Source organism: Salvelinus fontinalis, chromosome 25 (genome assembly GCF_029448725.1).
Source record: "Salvelinus fontinalis isolate EN_2023a chromosome 25, ASM2944872v1, whole genome shotgun sequence".
Lineage (NCBI taxonomy): Eukaryota > Metazoa > Chordata > Actinopteri > Salmoniformes > Salmonidae > Salvelinus > Salvelinus fontinalis.
In genome coordinates this window covers 12,147,618-12,168,035 of record NC_074689.1, presented here as the reverse complement: position 1 = coordinate 12,168,035, position 20,418 = coordinate 12,147,618, and the positions used below count along the sequence as shown (strand labels likewise).

Below are 20,418 nucleotides of genomic sequence, written 5' to 3'. Positions count from 1 at the left end.
GGAGGCCACTGTGTTCTTAGGGACCTTCAACGCTGCATAAATGTTTTTGTACCCTTCCCCAGATCTGTGCCTCGACACAATCCTATCTCAGAGCTCTACGGACAATTCCTTCGACCTCATGGCTTGGTGTTTGCTCTGACATGCACTGTCAACTGTTGGACCTTATGTAGACAAGGTGTGTGCCTTTCCAAATCATGTCCAATCAATTGAATTTACCACAGGTGGACTCTAATCAAGTTGTAGAAACATCTCAAGGATGATCAATTGAAACAGGATGCACCTGAGCTCAAGTTCAAGTCTCATAGCAAAAGGTCTGAATACTTATAGAAAAAACAGAAATACTTCATTTACATTTGTAATACATTTGCCAAAATTTCTAGAAACCTGTTTTCGCTTTGTCATTATTGGGGTATTGTGTGTAGAATGATGAAGAAAAATACTAATTTAATCAATTTTAGAATAAGGCTGTAACATAACAAAATGTGGAAAAAGTCAAGGGGTCTGAATACTTTCCGAATGCACTGTATGTTGTATCATACAGGGCGCATTTGAAAAAAAGAGACTTAAGTCTCGATATGTCTTCCCTGTTAAAATAAGGCTTAAATCAAAAAGATATATATCTTTTTCTTCCCAACCCAGCAGTCATTCTGAATGCAGGTTGGAGGTGAATAAATGGATTTCCCCATTGTGGTTGGATTCCAATAGGAATTACTCATCACTTTGCAAGACAGCATTAAATTACTTGCAGGCCTAATATGGCCTGTAAACCATGAGTTTCAGGCCACTGTATTAGGGTAAATCTAGGCCCTCAAAATAAGGCTGTATGAAATATGTGTTGTATTGTCTTCAATAATTACATTTTAATGATAACATATTTGGTTAGGATCTCACTTGGTGAAGGCCACAGGACTGAAAATGTATGAATGCAACAACCATGTCTCTGTCACTAACAAATACAGTCATGGGTGGTAATTCACTCAAAAGACACTCTGGGAAATATGGAAATAAAGTCTTTACAATAAGCAGTGTGTTAATTTAACGGAGGAAAGTGTGGACCCGTATAGACACTGGACCAGTGTTAAATATAACACTCTCAGTGTTGATTTAACACCGGACATTTTGAAAAAAAATTCACATGAATCTGCAAATTTCACATGTGAAACAAACGCGCATTTCACGTGAATCTGTAATTCACATGTGATGTGAAAACATGGTATTCTCCTCATGTTAAAAGGTGGTGTTAACATTTAAATTTAAAATGTTATACATGTGAACAACTGACGTGTCTCTATTTTATTTACATGTGAAAACGTTAACTCAAATGCAATTTTCACATATATTTTTTTGTAAGGGAATGATATGATTTGGGGGTTTTAAAGTAAGTGGTACACTGCTGAAATAGAATAAAAAATGTAACATGATCACTTCGTACTGACTTTTCAATATGAGGATTTGAACTTCTGGATTTGACTATTCTCTCATCATTGATTTCATTTACTTATTTCAGCAATTTGAGGATTTTCTGTATAGTCTGTTGGTGAGGCATATTAATCTGTTTTAATGTTACTCCTGATTCACTAAGATAAATATGTTTTTTCTTGAGTATATTTTTAAGCAGAGATTTACTTTACTTAAGTCCGAAGTGTAGAAAGACAGGTGAAATCAGTCATTGACACAGGCATGGTGGCATAGCAGGAAGATCGGAATGCAACGAACCAAGAGGTTATGAGTTCAAATCCCAGGTGATGACATGTTGAATAACAAATACTGTACAAATAAAAATACACAATTGAATAATGTATGCCAAAATGTTTCAAATATGTAAGTTGAAAACACTATGTTAAAAGTACTGTTTGTGTGTGTATCCTAACGACACATTTTTGTTTGCAGGGCATCACCTGTGAAATCTCATGTGGGGGAAAAAATGAATCTGCATTTGGAAGGCTATATCGTCACATGTGGAAATCCACATATGAAATATCATCACATGTGAAGTGTTCCAAAAACACACGGTTTCACATGATTTCAGATGTGGAATTTCAGATCTGAAATAAAATGTCACTTGTGGAAAATTCACATGTGAAATCATGTTTTTTTCCCCCGCAAGGGTTACCATTTACCAACTGTAGAATAACAACTAATCACATACAGACAGCCAGGGAAAAAAATAACAGACTTTTCTGATGAAGTAGTCTAGATGTTTCCTGTCCTACTGAAGTTGAACAGAAAACAAATACATTCAAGAACATAAATATGAGTCCTGCTGCAGGGCTCAAAATACGTTTAGACTCCATGACAACATCCCCAGTCAGTAACATTACACCAAGCACACAGGCAGCACAGCTTGCCTCATGATTACCTTATGTCATACTCTGTTTTGAAATCAGAAGCCTCCAAAGAGGTAGTCCACTGGAGCGGCTCCTTGAACACATGCTTAGCCTCCTGAGGGTGTCTGGAGCTGAACTGTTCCACAAACTCCAGGATCTCTTTCAGCAGAGACTCGTTGACTGGAGTGATCTCCAGTTTTCCAATCCCAGAACTTGCTGTGGTCCATTGCGCTGCTCTGGTCAGCGCTACCCCCATGGTAGCAGCTGTGTGGGACTGGCAAAGTCCTGAAACGCTATGGTGGATTAATTGGTGACAATTACACTTTTAGCAACAAATGTCAACAAAATATTAAATCGCTAGCTACAGTTATAGTAGACTGGCAGATAAGACGGTATCGACCTAGCTAGCTAGCTATGTTAACAGCCGGTTATTGACTAATGTAACGTTAGCTAGACAGCTGAACCCCGCGTTGCTTACATCCATCACATCCCAAACTTTTGAAAGGTGTTGAAGCTTTCATACGCAAAAAAACGAATAATTTGCAAATGTTTTAGCTAAGTGTACAGTAAACATTTATCTTTTACATATGACAACTTACCAGCTATTTGAAATGGTCTTCTATTTTGTTAGAGAACCCCGATCTAGCTACCGATCAACGTTAGCAGTTAGTCGGTTTCCGTGGAAACAGACAAGCACCACTGCCTCCAGTTGCTAGGATACCGCTCAACAACATAGTGGGAGACGTGTCAAAAATGACATTAGTCAGAAACGCAAAACTCCATTCCTTCCTGCCTGCAGCCTGCTGGTGTGATATTTGCTTTAGCACAGCGTGAGTCTGATAAAGCCTTCATAAGAATAGTTAATTTTTTTAAAGTAGAGAAACATCCTCTATGATTGCTGTATGGTTTGGCACTGCAGTGTTATGCAGACAAACATTCTGGGCAAACTGGAAACAGTCTATTTGAAGTAGATTTTTACCCATTTTGGCTCAGCAAATAAAGTAATTCAGACTTCATTCAAATAAAGTAATTCAGACTTCATTCATTCAGTCAATGAGTGCAACATCCTCTTACTGTATGAAAAGTGTTCATTTTCAAAACAAAAGCCACCTCACCTGGCTGTAATTTCAAAAGTTGAGTATGGAAATGATTTCATTATTTCAGGTTGGCAAAAAAAGAAGAAAGAAAAATCATCCAGGAGAGTGAGATAAAGGCATTGGTATGTTTTGAGACTGGTAGGCCACCCAAAAATCAGGCCTAGTTGATTAACCAGATCCGATTGCATATTTTTCCTTTTCAGGTAGATGCAAAAGGAAAATAATCAGAAGACTCTAACCCTTTGATTGTGCACCACTGTGGAACCTTCCATTCCTTTACCTCACCAGAAGTGAGCTCAGAGTCAGACAGTTAATAGGGTGATCCACCCTCCACAGAAAGGTACCAAAACTCCCTGGTTGCATCCCAAATGGCACCCTATTCCCTGCATATTTACCATGGGCTCCTCATATTGGCTAAGTGTCCCCCAGACCATGATTGATAACACTCGAGTATGTTTTCATTAGATTATAACCCCCTCTTTCCTACACTGAATGAACTGCAACAATTTGTGCAAATATTCTCTCTCTCTCTCTATATATATATATATATATATATATATATATATATATATATATATATATATATAAAATTATAACCAATAACAAATAATATTATAAAATGGCAGTAAATAATAGAATGAAATACAAAAATATCAATAAAATGGTAACAGTCAATAGTAGAATGTAATGTAATAAAAATCTAAATATGGAAAATGAAACTATAACTAAATAACGGTCATCTTCACCATTACATCAGTACTACAACTACTATCATCTCTCTCTCTGTATGTGTGTGTGTGTGTGCGTGTGTGTGTGTGTCTCTCTCTCTCGTAGGTAACACGCTGGACAGAAATGATTGTAAGTCAGTCATGTGGGTTTGAGATATCCCTGGGGAGAAGCCGTAGCTCATCCCTGGAAGAAAGGGAAATCAAGAAACATCATCCTGAGGGTTGTTGTTGTTACAAGGGAGGATTTATGAGTTCCCCGTTTCAGGTATTTCATTTGGAACAAGGTAGTCTGTCTAAATTAAGAAGCATGGAGAAAAATCCACGTAGCCACAGCAGGGTGCCGGAGCAGTAGTGGTTTCGGGTACAGGAGTCCAGACAGGCTTGTGTAAGAGTTTGGAATGAAGCAAGGGGGAGAGAGAAGTGTAGAGTATGTGGGACAAAGAGAAAAGGTGAAATCCACGTAGCCACAGCAGGGTGCCTGATCAGGTCAGTGGTTCGGGCAATGCAAGAGCCCAGATACACATGCTTGTGTATAGGACATAGAGGAAAGGGGGGGGGGGGGTAAGAGAGACAAAAATAAAAGGAGAAATCCACATATCCACAGCAGGGTATTAGGTCAGGCTAAAAGGAGAGAGAGTGTACAGACTCAGGGCACAGGAGTCCAGACAGGAGCTTGGATAGAGGAAATGGGAAAAGAGAAACAGAGACAAAAAGACAAGGAGAATGAATGACTGCCTTAATATTTCTGGCTCAAGGACTCATTAGCAACTCTAATTTCTGTTTGTTAAAACGGCTAAATGGAACCGTCTGGGGCTTCCAGAACGTTTTCAAAAACAAATATGGCTCTGCGGTCTAGGGCACGTGCTGGGTCTTAGATGCACTTAGCATTTAACTTAATACACCCAAATCAACAAAACCAGTCTCCGTGCTTCTGCTCCAATGCTTGACTGGAGCAGTTGAATGAATTGCATGGTAACATGCTGAGGACTTCTGGAGAAAGGTATTGTGTGCCAGGTACATTGCTATCATGATTCCATCCGTCCACAGTGTACTCAATACTCAAACTGTTTACACTGAAATTATGAATTATGAAGTGATGAAGAGTATGGACTACTGTTCCTCCTCCTGTTGAGGTAGTATAACACCATATCTCCTGCTCTAGTCTTCCTCCTGTTGAGGTAGTATAACACCATATATCCTGCTCTAGTCTTCCTCCTGTTGAGGTAGTATAACACCACATATCCTGCTCTAGTCTTCCTCCTGTTGAGGTAGTATAACACCACATATCCTGCTCTAGTCTTCCTCCTGTTGAGGTAGTATAACACCATATCCTGCTCTAGTCTTCCACCTGTTGAGGTATTATAACACCATATCTCCTGCTCTATTCTTCCTCCTGTTGAGGTAGTATAACACGATATATCCTGCTCTAGTCTTCCTCCTGTTGAGGTAGTATAACACCATATCTCCTGCTCTAGTCTTCGTCCTGTTGAGGTAGTATAACACCATATCTCCTGCTCTAGTCTTCCTCCTGTTGAGGTAGTATAACACCACATATTCTGATCTAGTCTTTGTCCTGTTGAGGTAGTATAACACCATATCTCCTGCTCTAGTCTTCCTCCTGTTGAGGTAGTATAACACCACATATCCTGCTCTAGTCTTCCTCCTGTTGAGGTAGTATAACACCATATCTCCTGCTCTAGTCTTCCTCCCAGATACACTCACACAGTCCAGAGAACTCGTATTATTGCAGGCTTCATGTCAAGTGCAGTTCAGCACAGGTCAGGGCCGTGGTTAAGTTAACTCGGGTTGCAGCGCAAATAGAAACCTATTCCCTACATATTGCACTACTTTTGACCAGGGCCCATAGGGAATAGGGTGCCGTTTGGGATGCAAGCCCATAGGACGGGCCAGGCAAGGAATGAGGTGACACTGGTCACAATAATGAGCAAGTGCAAGATCTGTCACACACATTTCAGATATATGACATTTCCAAAATAGAAAATAGTAAAAATAGCCAAAACAGTCCTAACAAGAGGAGAACATTGTATTACCGTATACTCCTGTTATAAAGCTGTAGACTTTCTTCTATAATCTGCTGAATCTTGTAGGGACAGGGAGTTCGGTGGTGCAAATGTTGCTCTGAGAGAGATTCAGGTCTGAGTGACTAGCAGTATGATGAACAAGAGACTTGGTGACTTGTCTTATAACTTTTTCCAGGGAACAATTTAGAGTGGCCCTAGAGTACAGTGCCTAAGGGCACTGCAAATAGGGATATTTTTTTATATTTTACTACCTCACCCCCGTAGCAGCTCGATTTTATCATTAGATATAAACAGGGTATAAACAGGATTTGGGTCATTATAAATAATCACCCAGTTTATTGACTGTTTGGACAGGCAGTATTATAGATGAGTAACTGTGGATTCCCACCAACATGGAAAATACATAAGTGCTTCTGGTTCTTGGTTCAGTGAGGACAGACTGATAGGTGAGGCAGACATAGACAGAGGTGCCAAAGAAAACTGCACTTAATTTTACTTCACTGACAAACCCAGGCTGGAGAGCATCTCATTATTAATGGGCCATTAAGTATGTGTGTGTGTGTGTGTGTGTGTGTGTGTGTGTGTGTGTGTGTGTGTGTGTGTGTCTGTGTGTGGCGATTCACGGGTGCTGCTTATTGAAATATTTTCAAATGGTTTGATATGAGGGTAATACAAATGGATCAACATACGTTGTGTCAACGTCAGTCAATCGGAAATACCTCGATATCTATATAACCTTTGTTTTTTCTAAATAATAGCTACATCAGTAAAGAACTAGGAACTCCAGCCAAAGGCAATCAAACCTCTCTAGAATAAGACCCACTCAGATACGGCCCATGAATCAAAACATTGTTAACCAATTGTGATGAAGGGAAATCAAGGGCAACTGTGCAATATAAAGCAATAAAGTCCATTATATCTACACTAAACTAGTCTCACTGCAAGAAAAACAAAACCAGATACTGTTGAAACGGTTTGCTCTGTAACAATGAATATCATTGCTTGGGCTTCTTATGGATGTAAACCTGTAATTGTGGTATTTCAAGTGCTGTGTATATATTTCAAGTTGTTGGTGCCAATGCTTTCTTTGGAGCAGCTGGTTGCTTGTCAAATATAGAAGTAAAACAAGATTCATGAATACATAGATTTATGGAATGGAATGACTTTGAATCTGTATGTATTAAAACCAATTGTTGTTTATTTTGCTATTTGGTGCCACTGGCAAAACCCCACCAATACCTCTGCTAAATCCTGTACCACTTTTACAAGTGGTTTTGAATTCAAAAAATAAATTGAACTAGCACTGTCAAACCTCAAAACATATCTTTTAGAAAATCATATCATAAAGTTGAATATTTCCAGCCGTTTCAAATGATTGATGTCCACACTGCCATCACCAGAAATGCATTTGAAATCCACAAGCTGTCATTTAATGTAAAAATAGAACGAAAAAGCTGACCATGTTTTTATCTGACCAGGTTTCCCGTGACATCAGCAGGTAGCCCAGCTGTTAAGAGTGTTGGGCCTGTCACTGAAAGGTCATTGTTTTGAATCCCTGGGTGAAAAAACGGTCAATGTGCCCTTGAGCAAGGCACTTAACTCTAATTGTTCCTGTAAGTCACTCTGGATAAGAGCATCTGCTAAATGACCAACATGTAAAATATCAACCTGTATATAAACGTAAATGCATTGTAGGGCCTAACAGACAGTATGAACATACATTAGCATGATACTACAAGCAACATTGTGTTATCATGTTTGCGGTAAACATGTTACTGTAAACAAATCCAATTATTTAGTCCTAATATTTTGTCATTTAGTTGTTTTGAGGTTAAGAGGAAAACGCTTGTATCTACTGTCCAAAGTGATATTGGACTTCACAGATGTTGGACAGTTGTCGTAACCATTGTTGGGGAATGTCCCCTATCCTGCTTCCTGATTGGTTCATCTGAGGTCAGACAGGTTGGCTCCAACCACACCTATTTACCAGCTCAGTTAGTATCCCTGAGCTCAGTTAGTATCCCTGAGCTCAGTTAGTATCCCTGAGCTCAGTTAGTATCCCTGAGCTCAGTTAGTATCCCTGAGCTCAGTTAGAATCCCTGAGCTCAGTTAGTATCCCTGAGCTCAGCTAGTATCCCTGAGCTCAGCTAGTATCCCTGAGCTCAGCTAGTATCCCTGAGCTCAGCTAGTATCCCTGAGCTCAGCTAGTATCCCTGAGCTCAGCTAGTATCCCTGATTTGACCAAGTACCACTCTGCCATCCCTGTTGCCTCTCACCATACACCCCCCACCCCTCAATCTTTTTTTCTCCTCTCGCCTGGGGCCTCATTTATAACCATTGCCGAAATTTCACACGAAATGTCTGCGTGTGCCATTTCTGAAAGGTCTGCACACCAAAAATATTGAGATTTATAAAATTCGCACAGGCCATAGGAATGTTTCCCGTTATAAATCAGTTATGTCCTGAAACTGTGTGAGTATGAAAGAGCATTATAACTCAGCCTGGAAAACACAATTTGTCTTTTAGGGTGACAATAACACCCTTTATTTGCTGTAGAAATTGGAACTATTGGCATTAGGCCACGGCATGCAAAATATGAATGGTTTGTCTTTCAATAGATTCTTGGATTTTTATGTCCTACCTTGGTATAGGCTCTGAGATTAAATAGGCACTAATGTTGTGTTCCTATCGCACAGCAATACTGTAGCTTACCCATACCTCCAAATACTTGACATATGCTTGGGGTCTATTGTAAATAGAATGTGTTTAATCTTTAGCAGTAATTTATGCAGTATCTGGAAAAGTGTCTGAAAGAGAAAACAATTGCACATTTTTGTGGACCTGTCAGTGTAACAGTACAGCTTCCGTCCCTCTCCTCGCCCCTACCTGGGCTCCAACCAAGGACCCTCTGCACACATCAACAACAGCAACCCACGAAGCACCGTTACCCATCGCTCCACAAAAGGTGCGGGGAACAACTACTTCAAGGTCTCAGAGCAAGTGACGTCACCGATTGAAACACTATTAGCGCGCACCCTGCTAACTAGCTAGCCATTTCACACCGGTTAAATCAGCAGAGTTCATAGGAAATCAGTCAATTGAAATAAATTCATTAGGCCCTAATCTCTGGATTCCACATGACTGGGAATAAAGATATGCATCTGTTGGTCACAGATATCTTTTAAAAATAAAGTAGGTGCATGGATCAGAAAACCAGTCAGTATCTGGTGTGACCACCATTTGCCTCATGCAGCGTGACACATCTCCTTCGCATAGAGTTGATCAGGCTGTTGAGTGTGGCCTGTGGAATATTGTCCCACTTCTCTAAATTGGCTGTGCGAAGTAGCTGGATATGGCCAGGAACTGGAACACCCTGTCATACACGTCTATCCAGAGCATCCCAAACATGCTCAATGGGTGACATGTCTGGTAAGTATGCAGGCCATGGAAGAAATGGTGCATTTTCAGCTTTCAAGAATTGTGTACAAATCCTTGCGACATGGGGCCGTGATGAATGGCACGACAATGGGCCTCGGGATCTCCTCACGGTATCTCTGTGCATTCAAATAGCCATGGATGAAATGCAATTGTGTTCGTTGTCCGTAGCTTATACCTGCCCATACAATAACCCCACCGACACCATGGGGCACTCTGTTCACAACGTTGACATCAGCAAACCGCTCGCCCACACAACGCCATAAACGCCTGTCTGCCATCTGCCCGGTACAATTGAAACCGGGATTCTTCCGTGAAGAACACACTTCTCCAGCGTGACAGTGGCTATCGAAGGAGAGCATTTGCCCACTGAAGTCGATTATGATGCCGAACTGCAGTCAGGTCAAGACCCTGGTGAGGACTACGAACACGAGACTGTTTCTGACCGTGTCTGACAGATTGTGCAGAAATTCTTCGGCTGCGCAAACCAGTATCATCAGCTGTCGGGGTGGTTGGCCTCAGACGATCCCGCAGGTGAAGAAGCCGGGTGTGGAGTTCCTAGGCTGGCGTGGTAACACGTGGTCTGTGGGTGGATGGATTATTTTGGCAAATGTAGAAATGCTCACCAACAGGGATGTAAACAAATGTGTGCAAAATTTTTGAGAAATACGCTTTTTATCCATATGGAAAAATTTTGAGATCTTTCAATTCAGCTCTGGAATCATTGGATCAATACTTTACATGTTGCGTTTATATTTTTCTTCAGTATATTGTCTAGGCTAATAGGTCCAATTAAATGACAGATTCGCATGATAAATTGTATTATGGCTCCTTTGGGAATATGAAGCCATCATGGCCAGAAAAGGTGAGGAATGTATTACGGTTATGAAAAATATCTAATTCAAAATGAAATATAAACAGATTCTCACTCTGCTCACTAACTGCACATGTCTGCATTCTTGTTAATATGTTTTCTAGTTTTTATTTTTTATGAATAAGCTTTTCATCACATCCCAAATTTGCACAAAATACTTGCCAGCTTGCAATACAATATTTCAACCACTAGCAGATGTGTGTAGGCATGGTCTAAAGTTAGCGAGGAGGTGAGCACATTCTCATGTCAAGTTAATTTTCTATAAATGCCAACTTCTGCGTGAAAACTGGTGCACGCACATTTCGGGGTCTATTTTGTACTTATGTAAGGTTTATAAATGAGGTCCCTGGAGATACCAGCTGGTTCTACTATTTCAAAGTCATTCAGCATGCAAAAACACAGATCTTCACTCACTTTTCTCCTCCCCTCTCCCTCCCGTCCTCCATCCTTCCCTCCTCACTACCTTAGTCTCTCACAGCGTAATTATTATTTTGAAACTGCGGTGTGAAGAGCTGTCCATGCTTGGCGCTGCCTCACTCGCTAACACTTGGGGAGGTTTAATACAATTTGACTTGTGTTTTATAATCTTCCCTGGAAGACATCAGGGCCTCTTTGTTCCTCCGCCTGTCTGTCTGTCTGTCAGTCTATCTCAGCATGAACAGGCAGAGAGAGGCACTGCCATGTGCCGCGAGGAGAGAGGAGGAGGGGGGGGGGGGGGGGGGGCGGGGGGCACTGGCATGTGCAGAGAGAGGTGGATAGAGGGAGGGGAGAAGTACTGTAGGAAAGGAGAGGGGTTCTTGAGTCGGGCGCTCCTCCCTCCCAACCATTGGTTGAGGAGGTGCTTGTTGAGTGCTTATGTTGCAGCCGCTCCAGCGATTGCACCCAGCTCGTCATAGCTAAGTGAGATGCAGACAGAGGGAAAAGAAGCCAGTAAATGGATAACTATGACTCTCTGGAAATAATGGCACTTCAGTTAGTTAGGCAGGCAAGAAAAGTCACACGAGAAGACAAGGGTTTCCTGTGAACAGACAAGAAGTGTTAATAAACAGAAGTCTGTACATGTGTTCCAAAAGGCCCCCTATTCCCTATGTAGTGCATGTCTATTGACCAGGGCCCATAGGGCATCCATTTGGGATGCATGATGTGTAAAGTCTGTTCAAAGGGGAAGTCCACTAGACAAGTCACGTTAAGGGAAAATCCATCAGTGCACTCACTGACTTTGAAGTCAGGAACTTGGAAATACGATTTGTTATAGAGTATAGTGAGTTGCTAAATGTTGAAGGTCTATGAACGCCAGAGGAGACTCTCAAAGAGTGGAGAGCGTTCCAATGCTAACAATGTAGCTAGTCTAATCACAGAACACAGAGGACCAATCAGTCTGTCTGCAGGCTTCGTGTGAGCCGCTCCGCTCCAGAGAGAGAGGGTGCTGGAACTGGACCCGGCCTCGTGCCTGCCGGCCTGCTCTGGGGACCTTCGATATGGGCTGTAGAGTTGGAGAGCCAGGCTGCTGCTGGGCCTCCACAAGGCTGCGGGTAGTTCCCATTTCCCTTTCCAAAGGGCTGGGTTCAGAGGGTGGCGGTGGGTGCGCCCTGTCTGTCAACCCCGCACAACCAAGCCAGTGGATGATCACTCATTATGGGCTGTTAGAAACCCCGTTCCCTTCAGACCTCAGCCAAAGTCCACCAGCACTCCACTCTCAAGACCACTCACACACCACTCCCCAACATCAACACCTGTTAACACATGACACACCGACCAGCACACTGACAGACTGCCTTCACCTTCCTGCGTTCTGCTCCCACTTCTGTCTTTTACCAACTAGAACCTCACTGCATCTCCTTTCTCTTTCAACTGCATGCCGGTCTCTCAAAGAGACACAAACAAAACGGTCAGCCATTTTTTTGCGATGTTCTTTCAGGCCATTTTCTTCACTGGATTTGCTCACATTTTAAGGAAGGTGAACATTGAAGGCCGTCGGTTTATTAGCCTCGGCTTTGGCCACTTAAGGTACAACTAACGTTATCCACGTCCAAAGGTGAGCTGCTGCTTCACAGCTCTTACCAACTGGTCCTGCTCATATGAGTCCCGTCCGGTTTGACAGTTTAACGCCGTGGCAGCTGAGATCTTCTCACAACCCTGCACCTCACTACCTACAGTCGTATGAAAAAGTTTGGGCACCCCTGACAATTTCCATGATTTCCATTTATAAATAATTGGGTGTTTGGATCAGCAATTTCATTTTGATTTATCAAATAACTGATGGACACAGTAATATTTCAGTAGCGAAATTAGGTTTATTGGATTAACAGAAAATGCAGAAAAACAAAATTAGACAGGTGCATAAATTTGGGCACCCCAATAGAAAAATCACATCAATATTTAGTAGAGCCTCCTTTTGCTAAAATAACAGCCTCTAGACACTTCCCCATAGCCTCTAATGAGTGTCTGGATTCTGGATGAAGGTATTTTGGACCATTCCTCCTTACAAAACATCTCCAGTTCAGTTAGGTTTGATGGTTGCCGAGCATGGACAGCCCGCTTCAAATCATCCCACAGATTCTCAATGATATTCAGGTCTGGGGACTGGGATGGCCATTCCAGAACATTGTACTTGTTCCTCTGCATAAATGCCCGGGTAGATTTTGAGCAGTGTTTTAGGTCGTTGTCTTGTTGAAATATCCAGCGCCGGCGTAACTTCAACTTTGTGACTGATTCTTCAACATTATTCCCAAGAATCTGCTGATATTGAGTGGAATCCATGCGACCCTCAACTTTAACAAGATTCCCAGTACCGGCACTGGCTACACAGCCCCACAGCATGATGGAACCCCCACCAAATTTGACTGTGGGTAGCAAGTGTTTTTCTTGGAACGCTGTGTTCTTTTGCCGCCATGCATAACGTCCCTTGTTATGACCAAATAACTCAATCTTTGTTTCATCAGTCCACAGCACCTTATTCCAAAATGAAGCTGGCTTGTCCAAATGTGCGTTTGCATACCTCAAGCGACTGTTTGTGGTGTGTGTGCAGAAAAGGCTTCTTCCGCATCACTCTCCCATACAGCTTCTCCTTGTGCAAAGTGCGCTGAATTGTTGAACGATGCACAGTGACACCATCTGCAGCAAGATGATGTTGTAGGTCTTTGGAGGTGGTCTGTGGGCTGTTTTTGACCGTTCTCACCATCCATCGCCTTTGCCTCTCCGATATTTTACTTGGCCTGACACTTTTGGCCTTAACAAGAACTGTGCCTGTGGTCTTCCATTTCCTCACTATGTTCCTCACAGTGGACACTGACAGCTTAAATCTCTGCGATAGCTTTTTGTAACCTTCTTCTAAACCATAATGTTGAACAATCTTTGTTTTCAGGTCATTTGAGAGTTGTTTTGAGGCCCCGATGTTGCCACTCTTCAGAGGAGAGTCAAAGAGAACAACAACTTGCAACTGGCCACCTTAAATACCTTTTCTCATGATTGGATGCACTTGTCTATGAAGTTCAAGGCTTAATGAGCTCACCAAACCATTTGTGTGTTCCAATTAATCAGTGCTAAGTAGTTACAGGTATTCAAATCAACAGAATGACAAGGGTGCCCACATTTTTGCATAGCCTATTTTTCACATCTGATTTATTTTCATACAACTTAATATTGCTACACTAAAAATCTTTATCTGGACAATACCCCAGTACTCAGCTTTTATTAGAAAATGAATGGCATGCCACTGTGATCATTTTCTGTGATGACAGAGTAAATTATTATGCAGCCTCAGAGGGGTGCCCAAACTTTTTCATACGACTGTATATAGTGTACTACTTTTGAGCAGAGCCCTATGGGATATAGGCCAGACCTGGTCAAAAGTAGTGTACTACATAGGGAATAAGGTACCATTTGGGAGGCATCCCCTGTCCCCTCCAACCAGGTCTGGCCGTATATCTGCCCAGCAGGCCTTACAGCTGAGGACCCAGTCACTTGTATGCTCAGCGCATATAGCCCTGACCCCGCCGATGACTCTTTACTGGCGATTACATCACCTTGTAAAGGGACACGACCCAATACAATATCATACTGTTATTCTTCCCCAGCAAACCAGACAGGTCTCTCTGTCTGGACCTCTCTCCCGCTCCCTCCCACTTTTTCCACCTCCTGTGTTTTACACATTCATTGTATCATGTGAGTTCCCATCTTGTCGCTCAGGCGAGTCAGTCAAGGGGAACCGCTGATTGGAAATAATAACACACTCACGTGTGTGCGTGCCGTTGTTTGTGTGTGTGTCTGTCTGACCACCCTCCACACTCCTAAGAGAAATGAGAGGGACATCTTGTCAAAACAAGGCCTGTGAGTGAGTGTTCTTCCCTGGGTGAGTCCAGGGGCTCTGGGCTGTAGGCTTTGGGAGCGAAGCGAGACACGGCGAGGTGCGGCGAGGGACGTCCTGGTGATTGCCATGACCTGGCCCAGTCATCGTCACGCTAAGGGCCTCCCTTTCCATCTGGACCTGGGTCTCTGTTCCATCCCAAATGGCATCCTATTCCCTATTTAGTGCACTACTTTTACCAAGGCCCTGGTCAAAAGTAGTGTACTAAATAGGGAATATGGTGCCATTTGGGATTCATTTCTCTGTGTTACAGAGGTGTCAAACAGCAACAGCCTCAACCCTGCCTCTGAGAACACAACTGGCGCCACCGATATGACGCTACACGTCTCTCACACGTCTCCTACAAGGCCAGTCTGGCCAATTGTATCCCAGGAAAAGTATGGGTTTTATCAGCATGCCGTGCTTCGTTGGAATGTTTTGTTGCTTCCTGGTTTGGAACACGCCAGGCAAAGCATTTCACAGTTTCCTTGAGTTGAGGCAACGTCAGAATCGGAGGCTGAGCATACACAGTCTTTATAGGAGCAACTTGAGATACTGTATGCCAATCGTCTAAAATGTAATTAGCACATGGCCATGGAGCTGAATCTGATTTCATTGAGTTTGATTTTGATCAGATTTCAATGCGTGTGTGGCGTGTGCAGTGTAAGACCATTGAAAAAAATCTACAATCACTTTCTCTATTGAAAAACCCACTTTTCATGTCTCATCTATTCCTATGGCCTAAGAAAGTATCTTTATTATTGGCTAGTACAGTGGTGAACTTTGATATGACAACAGGATGTTTTTGTACTCTCACTTCACACGAGCATGGAAATAAAATATTCCATAAACACAGCAAACTATGGTATGAAATAAATTAGGAAAATCATGAAACATGTTATTTTGAGTAGTTGCCACAGCAGAGCGCTGATGGCTCATCTAAGGTAGATGGGCCTACAGAGACGTTTAAACAGTAAAGGTTTGCAGGTATCGCAGGCAGAGCAGAGGTCCGTGTCCAGTCCCAGTGCTGGGTGTATGTGTGTTTATTTGCGTCAGCATGCTGCTGAGACATGGTGGTAACTCGAGAACCCTCTACAGTAGAACGGCTATAAACGACTGATGATCAGGCTTCGCTGTTATAAGCTTAACATCATGACTGACTACACAGGGTCAGTGTGGCTACCGGCCTACTTCTGCGCTCTGCTCTGTACTCACATTCAAGCTGGACTGGTCCCACCAACACATTCCTCTGTGGATGGATGTATATGGGCTGATTTTTGTTTAATTTATTTTTTACATGTAGTCGGGCTAACCAACAAGTTCAAACCAGAGCCTGGTTGTAAAGTTATTATAAAGTGGCATGATGAGAAACTTACCCATTAGGCTCTGAAACACAAAACTAAAGTAAAGTGACAATATATAAATAACATTTTTAGAGGTGGTCTTTCCCCCCTTCACAACACCACAGAGACTGTGCTAATTTCTCTGCACAACAAGGCAGTCCTCCCTCGACCGCCATACCTCTAACTTTAAACATGATAGTTTCTGTCTAAATAATTAAGAACTGGGTACAGAGAGGTTGAGGGGAACAGCACAGCGAAAGTTTAAGAAAATACAGGTGGACAGTTTTGTGTCGCCGTAACATAGTCAATGTGTTCACACAGCCTCGGTCCCTCGACCCTGTTTTACCTCCACACGTCAGAGGAAATTCCACTAATACTAACGATGGACCCACCACTTCCACCTGAACTTTTACCCCTGCTCTCATTTTCACTTTACACAGGGTGCCTCTCTAACACGCTGGAAGTGGTGTTGGTGGGCCAGTAGGAGGCACTCTTTCCTCTGGTCTAAAAAAATATCCCAATGCCCCAGGGCAGGGATTAGGGACATTGCCCTGTGTAGGGTGAGGCGGGATGTTAAACGGGTGTTCTGACTCTCTGTGGCCACTAAAGATCCCATGGAACTTATTATAAGAGTAGGGGTGTTAACCCTGGTGTCCTGGATAAATTCCCTATCTGGCCCTCAAACCATCATGGCCACCTAATCATCCCCAGCTTCCAATTGGCTCATTCATCCCCGTTCCTCTCCCCTGTAATTATTCCCCAGGTCGTTGCTGTAAATGAGAATGTGCTCTCAGTCAACTTACCTGGTAAAAATAACTTAAAAATAACTTCGGTCAAAAGTAGTGCACTATGTAGGTAATAGGATGCCATTTGGGACGCAACATGAAGAAAGGTATGAAGGGCATCCTCTGTTCTCTCCTTGGTTCCCCAGACCCTGTGTGTAACTGAGTAATACAGCTCAAAGTAACAGGGCCTGAAGACCTTTGCCTACAGACATGAGGTAATGTGTCGTTAATTAGCAGGAGACACATGGTGGGCAGAAGCCCCAGCCAGCACTGGAGAGGTGTCCCAAATGGCTCCCTACAGAGTGATCTACTGTTGTCCATAGCTCTACGGGACCTTGTCAAATGCAGTGTACTACATAGGGAAAAGGGTGCCATTTGGAAGGCAGGCTGGAACTCTCCCTCCGGTCAAGGTCATTTACCAGGGATGAGGAAAACAGAGCTGCGACGGTGACGGCCCAGATCACAACACGAAAGTATGGACAGAACAGGATGGAACGGGCTACTATTGAAAAAGAGAAAAAATGAAATAGTGAGGAAGAGATAAAATGGAGAGAAAGAGAAAGGTTATTTTAAGAAGAGAACCTTCATGAAAGAGATCGGATCTCAGCAGGAGCCCAGGACACCCCCTCTACCTCCCCTCCTCCGATGCGCATGATGTACAATTTGTCATGCAGCGAATGTAAGGACTTATCACGTTGAGCAGGGGTCAGGATATTGGCCCTGACGTCGTAATTTAGAGCAGTAAATCAAACCAATTGGAGTGTATATCAAACCGAAGAGGGTGAGTCACTTTGCTTTAATGGTTTCCGAAAAGCATCAGAGGGAACGCAGTAGGAACCTCTGTGACATGTTGCTGTGCCTCGCTGTGATGGCGGTGTGTCTGGCTTTTCCACAACATAATCTCCTGTTTTTCTCTCTCCACCTCGGCCCTAGCCCAGTTAATATGGGAATTTATGGACAAGACAATAAATACATCAAAAGGCAGATGGAGAGCGATTCATGAAGACGTACGACAGGACCTGCGGGGTCCAACATTAATCTCGTGGATCAGATACAAAACAAAATGAAGAAAAAGGGCAGCTTTTTGATTCTGTGAGCTCTCAAAGTCACATTCATATCATAATTGGGGAAACCCTTGCTAAATGGGCTTGGGTTAGGCCGTACAGCAGCATGCTGACGCAAATAAACACACATACACCCAGCACTGGGACCGGACACGGACCTCTCACACGTCTCCTACAAGGCCAGTCTGAGAGAGGAAGATATGTTTTCTTAAATCAGTCATGGACTAATACAGGCATGCATGATGTTTATTCACCTTTATATGGATGTATGTAAACTGCAGATCTCATCACCTCGTTAGGGCTGTGCAACTTCAGATACATGCTTCCCAGACACACACACACACACAATTAATTGATCGCTGTGACGTCACCATCTGTCAAATCAACCCTGATTCATGTGATTGAGGGTGAGAGGGAGAGAGAGAGAGAGAGGGGGAGAAATGTGGGGGATAGTTCTGTCCTTTTCCATTAGCAGCCCACTTCTTGTCCGTGGCAGTGGGAGAAACGTAATAGTGGGAACCTATTACATTTTGGGCCTCGCACCGACCTGACTTACGTCTGACTGAGCAAGTGCACTTCTTCCTTCCCCATAAGGCCTCTAGAAGACGTGACAGGAGGCCTTAAAGTACATCTACATGTCAGTGTGCTGGGAGAGAAAATGCGGTGTCAGTCACAAACCCCCCCATGACAGAATGTCTAAGAACGTCAGATACTAGGGTGTTTTGTTGAGGAGAACCGTTTGGAATTCACATGGAACCCATCACCCTCATGTACATTGTTTGAGTGTTATCAAAACATACTGGAACGGGCAAGAGGTCATAAACACTCAAACGTGGACATGGTCAAATAAACACGCGAGGATGAAACACTATCTAGTGTGTGAGGTAGTGGGTTAACAAAAAAATGAAGGTTTCAATCTAATGAAGTGTACTGTAGATTGAAAGCGAGCTGAGACCTTTGTGTCCTAAATGGCACCCTATTCCCTTTATAGTGCACTACTTTTGACAAAAGCCCTATGAGCCCTGGTCAAAAGTAGTGTGCACTATGTAGGGAATATGGTGCCATTTGGGGCGTATTCTTTGTGAGCCATTCGGAGAAGAGCTAAACCAGAGAGGACAGGAGAGTGGCGAATAGAGGAGATGGACGTGGCTCCAGTCACTTTGGCTCGTTGCAGGCTGGAAAGAGAGGGACATTTTTACCCAGGAGAGCTAGCCAGCAGGCCCCAAACACTGTATCTGCAACCTGTATGGGCCCTAGTCAAAAGTAGTACTCTATAAAGGGAATATAAAGGCGCACCCCAGACAGTGGGCACCGTTAACGTAACTGTTGACGTGAAGGGAAATGGAGGTAAAGTCAGCGCTTTACTTAGAAGTCTCTAAAAACCTTTCTTACCTGTCACTGGGTCCGCGCTCCCACGGCTCTAGTTTCCCACGCCCAACGGACGATGTGAGGCTGTATTTTTCTGGTGTTAAACATGGATCATTGAGCTTGATGGCTTTTGGAAGGTAACACCAAAGTGGAACTCTGTCTTCTTCACTCTTTCTCTCAGTCTCCCTCTCTCTCTCTTACCTCTAAAAGCCTGGCATGACAGGCCAGCTCCAGCACCTTGTCATGTCCCCACTTACAAATGTTGAGTCCAAAATGGCACCCTATTCCCTTTAAAGTGCACTACTATACTACCCTACGGGCCCTGGTCAAAGACGTGCACTATAAAGAGAATAGGGTGCCATTTGGGACACACACCAGTACTGTGGAGCCTGGTGAGTGAGTCCCACATCACTCCTTAATTCCAATTAAGGGGAAGAGTGAGTCCTCCTGAAAAACTGTTTTCAGCCCTTCCTCTTGGCCTCCTCACGGAGTGTCATTACCTCTCCCTGACCTTCCCCCACTCTCTCCTTCCCCACCCTTTCCTCCTCGTCATCCTACAATCAGGTTTCAATCAAATGTATTTTTAAAGCCCTTCTTACATTAGCTGATGTCACACAGTGCTGTACAGAAACCCAGTCTAAAACCCCAAACGGAAAGCAATAGGAAAAACTCCTGAGAAAGGCAGGAATCTATGAAGAAACCTAGAGAGGAACCAGGCTTTGAGGGGTGGCCAGTCCTTTTCTGGTTGTGCTGGGTGGAAATAGTACATGGCTATTAAGGGCCGATTTGAACATCTTGAAGAACAATGTTCATAGATGACCAGCAGGGTCAATCAGAGGTCGAGACAGCAGGTCGAGATAGCAGATAGAGAGAGAGAGTGGCCCCGTCCGACCAGGCATGATAGACACTACAGTTCAAAAGTTTGGGGTCACGTAGAAATGTCCTTGTCTTTGAAAGAAAAGCAATTTTTTTGTCCATTAAAATAACATAAAATTGTTTAGAAATACAGT

At 43.2% G+C, this 20,418-nt stretch overlaps 1 protein-coding gene across 2 annotated transcripts in view; it reads right to left on the bottom strand.

The window, feature by feature from the left end:
* LOC129822844 (outer dynein arm-docking complex subunit 2-like) overlaps positions 1-3,104 on the bottom strand; it is a 78,646-nt gene extending 75,542 nt beyond the window's left edge. The window contains exons 1-2 of one of the 2 annotated variants that reach the window (XR_008754539.1): positions 2,927-3,102; positions 2,360-2,620 (exon numbers count right to left, since the gene is read on the bottom strand). Coding sequence is in view for 1 of the 2 variants with exons in the window: in XM_055881298.1 (XP_055737273.1) it covers positions 2,360-2,583 (224 nt within the window). In the remaining variant the exon portion in view is untranslated. Of the gene's footprint in view, positions 1-2,359; positions 2,621-2,926 lie in introns of both variants that reach the window. The other variant, XM_055881298.1, reaches the window with a different exon arrangement.
* Between the last annotated feature and the right edge of the window lie 17,314 nt (positions 3,105-20,418).